This window comes from Lygodium microphyllum, chromosome 28 (assembly GCF_053477565.2).
Source record: "Lygodium microphyllum isolate KBCC chromosome 28, Lygodium_microphyllum_v1.1.10, whole genome shotgun sequence".
Classification (NCBI taxonomy): domain Eukaryota; kingdom Viridiplantae; phylum Streptophyta; class Polypodiopsida; order Schizaeales; family Lygodiaceae; genus Lygodium; species Lygodium microphyllum.
The window spans coordinates 34887769-34895597 of record NC_141162.1 but is presented as its reverse complement, the minus strand read 5'-3'; the positions used below and the strand labels follow the sequence as shown (position 1 = coordinate 34895597).

The 7829-nt window shown below is 38.6% G+C and overlaps 1 protein-coding gene across 1 annotated transcript; it reads right to left on the bottom strand.

Annotated features, from left to right (window-relative positions):
• Window positions 1-3093: 3093 nt before the first annotated feature.
• LOC148011342 (uncharacterized) lies at window positions 3094-4715 on the bottom strand. The gene has a single exon (XM_087670805.1). The coding sequence runs from the start codon at window positions 4265-4267 to the stop codon at window positions 3482-3484; it is 786 nt and encodes a 261-aa protein (XP_087526931.1). The 5' UTR covers window positions 4268-4715; the 3' UTR covers window positions 3094-3481.
• Between the last annotated feature and the right edge of the window lie 3114 nt (window positions 4716-7829).

The window sequence follows — 7829 nt, the reverse complement described above, 5'->3', positions numbered from 1 at the left end:
GAATGTTGGGGTGAAGCATCCTCCTTGGTAGGTGGCCCACGGAGGAGGCTTCCAATTGCAATCAAGCACAATTGTTCACTTGGCTCACAAATTATCCTAGTTGTTCATATGAAGTGTCTATGTTGTATCATAACTAACTAGCGTTCCACACGTGTTTCGTGCCCACGGAACGCTAGGTCACTTCGCTACCCCAAAGCGATAAGCGAAGTTCGCACAGCAACTTCGCTTAACAATCCATTTGTCATCTTTCTCTCTTCTCTTTTCCCTCTCTATTTCTAAATTTTTTATTTATACTCTCTCTCTCTCTCCCCCCAAATTCCCTATGTCTAATTCTCTCTCTCTCTCTCTCTCTCTCTCTCTCTCTCTCTCTCTCTCCTTTTTTTAATCTCCCCGCTTTTCTTCTCTCTCTCTCTCTCTCTCCATCTCCTTTTCTTCTCCCCTTTCTCCTAATTTTATTTTTTTAATTTTCTCCCTCTCTTTTAAATTTTAAATTTTCTCTTTTTCTTCCCCCTCTCTCACTTCCTCTCTCTTTCTCAAAAAATATTTAAATTAAAAAAAGACTTTTCTCTTTTCTCTTTTTCCATATCTCTCTTCCTCCTTCTTCTTCTTCTTCTTCTTCTCTCTCTCTCTCTCTCTCTCTCTCTCTACGCTTTTCTTCTCTCTCCCCCCTCTCCCCTCTTTTCCTTCTCTCTCCTTTTGTTCTTCTTCTCTCTTTAATTTTTTCTCTTTCTTTTAAATTTTATCTTTCCTCTCTCTATAATTCTCGTTATGTTCAAATTCTCTCCTTTTCTCTCTCCTTTTCTCTCTCCTTTTCTTCTCTTTGTCTCTCTCCCCCTCACTCCTCTCTTTTCCTTTATTCTTTTTTTCTCTCTCTCTCTCTCTCCCAAAATTTGTATTTTCTCTCTCTATAATTCTCTCTCTTTGTCCCCCCTCTCTCTCCTTTCTTTCTTTTTTGCTCTCTCTCTCTCTCTCTCTCTCTCTCTCTCTCTCTCTCTCTCTCTCTCTCTCTCTCCCCTTTTTTTCCTCTCTTTCTCTTTCAAGTTTTTTTCTCTCACTCTCTTTTCTCTCTTTATATTTTTTCTTCTCTCTCTATTTTTCTCCTTTCTCTCTTTTCCTTTCTCTCCCCCTATTTCCTCTCTCTTTCAAATTATATATTTCCTTTATGTCTCTCTGTCTCTCTCTCTAAGTCAAAAACAATATAAAAAGGTTTAATTTAAAAAAGACTATTCTCTTTTCTCTTTTCCCTCTCTCTCCATCTTTTTCTCTTTCTTCTTCTTTTTTTCTTATCATTCTTCTTCTTCTTCTCAAAGTGTGTGAAAAAACTATGTCCAAAAAACTCTAAATTAAAAAAATAAAAACATTTAATTAAAAATTAAATAAAAAAGATTAATCTAACTCTGAGAGAGAGAGAGAGAGAGAGAGAGAGAGAGAGAGAACCTAGGCCCTACACAGGAGAAGGGGGGGGGGGAGGGGGAGGAGGGGGGGCATGCGCTTTTAATGAAAAAAAGAGGGGGAAGAGAAAATGAGAGATTACATGTGAGAAAGAGGGGAGGGGATGGGTTTTGAAAAATGGACTAGGTTCAAGAAGCCCTCTGGAGGTTCGGGGCTTTCCAAACTTATAGCGAAAATAATATAAGAGAGAGAGAGAGAACCTAGGCCCTATACATGAGAGAGAGAGAGAGTGGGGGGTTAGGCGGAGGAATTATGTCAAAAATAAATAAATTAAAAAATCTTTTAAAAATATTTAATTAAAATAAAATTTAAATTTAAATTTCAATCTAATTGAGAGAGAGAGAGAGAGAGAGAGAGAAACCTAGGCCCTACACATGAGAGAGAGGGGGAGGGGGAGAAGAAAATTGTTTACTTTAAAAAAGACTATTCTCTTTACTCTTTCCCCCCTCCTCTCTCCCTCTTATTCTTATTATTATTATTATTATTATTCTTTTTCTTCTTCTTCTTCTTCTTCTTCTTCTTCTTCTTCTTCTCTCTCTCTCTCTCTCTCTCTCTCTCTCTCAAAGTGTGAAAAACTATGTTCGAAAAAATTAAATGTAAATTTTTTAAAATATTGAATTAGAAGAAAAGTTTAATCTAACTAAGAGAGAAAAAATTTTGATCTAAAAAGAAGTTTGATTTAATTAAAGGAGAGAGAGAGAGAGAGAGAACCTAGACCCTATACATGAGAGAGAGAGGGGGGTGAGGGGAGGAATTTAATTAAAAAAGGGAGGGGGAAAAAGAAAGAGAGAGATTATAAGTGAGAGAGAGGAGAGGGAATTTTAATTTTAAAAAGGAAGGTGAGGGGGAGGGGGGGCCTTTTAATGAAAAAAGGAAGGGGGAAGAGAAAAGGAGAGATTACATTTGAGAAAGAGGGGAGGGGAAGGGGTTTAGAAAAGGAAGTAGGTTTCCGAAGCCCTTTGGAGGTTCGGTTCGGGGCTTTCCGAACCTAGAGCAAAAATAATATAGTAGTAAGATATATGGAGAGAAGGCACCCCTCTTGTGAGCATTCATGTGTATGAGTCTAATGAAAAAAATGTATCTCAATTTTATTCTTTATTTTTAAATTAATTTTGAAATTTGCAAATGTATACAAAATGATTTACTTCTTCCAAATATACAAGTTACTTAAGGATAAACCTTGATTCTTTGTGGACACCAGCTTATTAGTAGGATTGATTTTTTAAAAACTTGTTAGCTTAAATTGAATTGGCAAAAAGAAACACCAAAATTCGTAGTTGTGATCAATGTTATAATGTTTTCTAGTAGATGAGTATTTCTACATCCTGTTTTGCAAAGGAGAAACAAAAAGTGCATTGATGCCCACTACTAAAAATCAAGCGAGGAAGTTATTTATTATATTACCACACCCAAGCACTTTACTAGACTTTCAAGATCTAACAAGTGAAGGTAGCCACGTTTTCAGCATGAATGCAAACATAGCAATGCTACACCATATTCACTTTACTTTTAAGACTTTCATAAGGCCTAGTAAGAGCTTGGCATGGTACCTTCTTTATTTTAAGGTTTGGAAAACATGATTTGCCAAAGCATACATAGATGCTTCTCATTTTACACTAAGGAGGAATTTGGAATTTGGAATTTGGAATAGGTCAATTTCTTCAAATATTTGGAAAATTATAACTAAACCTATGTATTTTCTAAGTGACTTTTTTACCCTTTGGATGCAAATAGATTAGTGTCTTGGGATGCAAGACGTAGGTATCGAACTCACGTACCCATTGAACATAGCACACAGAATCCACTATGCCACAACCCCATTGGCTCTACCCCCTAACCACGACCACGACCACGACCACGACCACGACTACAACCCCCCTTCCCGCGTTATAGAATGCTAAGAAAACTTTGTGATGCTTAAAGATGAGCTTGAGGCTCAAAAATTCAGCTGTAGGATGAAGATTATCTTTTTCCGAATGTTGCAGTGACTGAGGACGTCGTTATGAGTAACTAAGGAGAGTGACTAAGTTTATTTAGGGGGAGGCGTCATCATGATTTTGAACTCCTCAAAGCTGACCTGACCGTCCCGGTCAAGGTCAACGCGGGCGATCATGCGGGCGCACTCGTCGAGCGAGGGTTGGGGGGAGAGGCCCAATCGGGAGACGACACGTTGGAGCTCGGGGGCGGAGATGAAGCCGTTATGGTCAGAGTCAAAGAGGCGGAAGGCCTGCAGGAGCTCGACACTGTAGGACCGAGACATACTACAGGAAGAAGAAGCAGAAGATGATGATGATGATGACGACGAGACGCCATGGATCCTCATGAACTCCTCCCTGCTCACGAAGCCGTCCCCGTCGCTGTCCGCCTCCCTCATCATCTCCGCCACCTCGTCGTCCGTCGCCTCGTCCCCCAGCCTCCTCAGAGCCGCCCCCAGCTCCCCCGCCGATATCCTCCCATCCCCGTCCGTGTCGAAGAACGCGAACGCCTCCTCTAGTTCCCCTCCATAGCTACTACTCCATATGCTGTTGTTGCCATTGCTTGCAGCATTATAGGAGCTGATCGCCTGCCGGCCCGACCCCGCCCCGCCGCCCTGCTGTGGCGGCTGTGACTGCTTCTGCCGGCGCCGCGAACTAGAAGTGGAAGAAGGCGGAGAAGCTCCTGCAGTAGGTCTTCTCGTGTTGTCGTTCTTGCTGTTGTGGACGTTCCGTGCTGCTGCGGGTGCTGATGATCGCATGTCGTTATTAGAGCTGCTACCAGTGTTAGTGCGTTTAATTCCGCAGCAAGGTAGCCGAGGGGGGCACCCCTTTCTTATCATGGATAGCCCGTCCAAGACTCCACGAGAGAGAGAGAGAGAGAGAGAGAGAGAGAGGAGGAGGAGGAGTTTCTACATGGTGGGAGAGAGAGAGAGAGAGAGAGAGAGAGAGAGAGAGAGAGAGGACCCTAGGCCTTCGATCTCACTTAAGAGAGGAGGAAAATTTGTTAGCGAAGAGAGCACTAGGCACCTTCCATCTCATGAGAGAGAGGAGGGGAATTTGTGAGAGAGGAGAGGTGGGGATAACTTCAATCTCATGAGAGAGAGAGAGAGAGAGAGAGAGAGAGAGAGAGAGAGAGAGGGGCAAGAGGAGGGGGCGAAGGGAGGGAGGAAGGGAGGGAGGTAGTTTAAGTAGCAATGCCTTGCCCCTTACCAACCCTCTCGCTACCTTGCTACATCTTAAAAATTGCTTGCTCATTAAAATATGCTATATGCTTGAGTATGTGACTCCTTTAAGATAACCTTGCATTCCATAAGTTTGGAGAATTGACCATGTTAAGAGAACAACATTCTTTCCATGTGAAGACCAACATTTTCTTTGTTGTGGGTTACATGTGAAGTACGATAGTTGCTCAAAATCCAACCTTTGATGTTACAAAGGTGTAGGCATACATGCATGTGATGTCAAACTTTTCATAAAGCTAGCCAAATAGATTCTAGGTTTCTTTTCTTTTATTAGGGTCATTTTAGTCTTTAAAGAAAAGTAGATCTAAAGTATGCCGTGAAGTACTTTGATCATAATTTAAGCTTCATCATCATTTAAAGGTCTCAAACATCCAGAATTTCTAATTGGTCTATTACTCTAACATCTTTATCCCTCAAATAACAATATGTGTTCTCTTTGTTTTCATAACATGATGACAACAAAAATAATACATGATGAATGCTAGACCCACATGGAACCATATGGTATACCATCATTTACCAAACTTAACTAAGCTTTACATATAATATCATACTCAAACCATTAGGTCGTATATACTCACACACTTAAATGTCAAGCCTAGATTGTTCATGGACCACGTGTACCTTTCAAAATTATGAATCTTAATGCATACATATAATGCAAATACATATTTTGCAATATGTAGTCGTTCCTTTGCTAAAGTGAATGATCCAAATAAAAAGCAGAGAATAAGATTTGTGTGCTAGTACATATCCTAACAAAGGGATGTGCATGCCATCATTAAGCTAGGGACCATGAAAAGCATAAAGCATATTTGTTATCTAATGAATCATCAATATATGGCATTTGTGAGTGTAATACCGAGTATATTTATTGTTTAATGGGTCTAATGACTTAAAGAATTATTATTTGTTTTTCAAAGAATTAAGGAATCATTAGAGAATGAATACATTGTATTGCTTTTCACCATTATTTGCTTTGCTCTCGATTCTAGAGCCCATTATTTACATAGTTTTTTATACTCCATAAAATTGTCTGAAAAAGTCTAATTTAATTATACTATGATTACTATGCAAAAATGTTACGAGAAAAGCCAATCTTCAACCCTCTAACTAAATGTCAATATACATTGACCATTACATTCCATGCTAACAAAATGCTCTGTAGGGCCCATAATCAAATCTAACCTTTATGGACTATTCAAAAGACAAATATTTATGTAATGTAAATGGCAAAGAGAGGAATAACTAACTTTAAGTGACAAGACTAAAATGAAATATTTCACCTTCTAAAGTTTAGCTTCAATACCTTCATACTATTCTCATGTTTCCTTGACCGCTTTCGCCGAGATCAATGTTCCTTTCGAATATATCACCTTAGACATAAAGACATTCATATAATAAGGCTTTCAAACATCATCATGAGTTATTGCATACAATCATTTCAGTTTTACAGTACCACTTGAGATATACAATTCCTCCTTAATTTGTACTATAATAATATATTAGACCATTGTGTTATTCTTGTTTGCTACATCACACTATTTGCAATCAATGAACTTGGAGCTATTTGTAGACATACTATTGCCTAGTTGATTTACTTCTAAAATTTTTAACATGCTACATCTCTCTCTCTCTCTCTCTCTCTCTCTCTAACACAAGAAGTTTTTGCTAGATTATGGTCTCTTTGAGTTGATAAGCTTTCATTATTTATTCACCAAAGTATATTGTAAAAGAGTTACAAACTTAAATATTTCCCGCAAGCACATTACCCCCTCTTCTTCTTCCTTTGGCAAACTTATGAGAGGAATCATTTCAAGTCTGATAAATTTGCAAGATGTAAATTAGTGCTTCACCAAGTACTACCATTGGTGAAAGGTCCTGGGGTTATTTTTTTTAAAATGCAAATATTGTTGATAGTATATTTCAAAGGAAATATATATAGTTCCCTTCTAGGAATACAAAATACAAAGCTTCCTCAAACCATACTTCTAAGAGTAGTGATGACCCAAGGGTCCAACAACCACCTTGAAGGAGTGGATTCCTTTAAGGTTCTCCATCAAAACACTTGTCTCCTTGATATATCCATCAAACCATTTAGGACTGCACTATACTAGTGAGCAAAAATGGCTGGAAACAAGGGAAAGAATAAGCCTAATGATGATGTTCAACAACAAATTAGAGAAGTACATGAGGTAATACCTGAGACACATTAAGATGAGAAAGATTCACAAGAATATGGTGCTTATATTACTCTTAAGTACACTCTTTGCAACTATGAGACTATGGATTCCATCAAACACATGGAATTGGTTTTTAAACTGGATCAAGTAGTTGAACAATTGGTTGAATCAAACATGCAAACCAAGGAGGTCATGGAGCATATGGCTCAATATACCAAGGATTCTTTGGAGAAGTTTTCCTCTTTTACTAAGGATTCTTTGGACAAACTTAGCTCTTAGATTTCTATACTTGTTGGTTGGCAGCACAAATGGTAGACAAAGAGAGTAGAGATAAACAGTCCTTTCAAACCATCAAACAAATGGTAGACAAAGAGAGTAGAGATAAATAGTCCTTTCAACCATCAAACAATAATCCCCAGTCAAGTATTATTAGAAAGCAAGGGATACCAGATAACACTTATGAGATTGGGGAGACTTCTTTTAGAGCTATTTCAAACCAACTATCATAGGAGTACCTCTAATCTTTCAAACCCCAATGGTAGTTACACGGACATGCAGTCCCCAAGTAACTAATGGATATTAAGGCTTTGTTGAGAGGGAACTCTGTAATAAGATTGTGTTAACCAAAAATAGTGATCATTCATTATCATAGGCTGATTTGGAAAAGTGAACTTCCAAGTTGGAGTCCTCCTTTATATTTTTCCTAGGTTAGATGACCAAACCATTCAACTTGCTACTCTTCACCTTGAGAGCTTTGCTCATACATGGTGGAGGTATATAAAGAGGGAAAACCAGCAAGTTGATAGTTGGGAGGAATTCAAAGTTAAGATGGCTCATGTGTTTATATCTCCCATTGAGAAAGAAAAGTTGGCAAGAAGATGGTATCAGTTGGACCAAAAAAGCATGTCAGTTAGAGAGTATACACATCATTTTTTTAATCTTACCATGTATGTAGACAGTGTGAGAAATGATGCAAA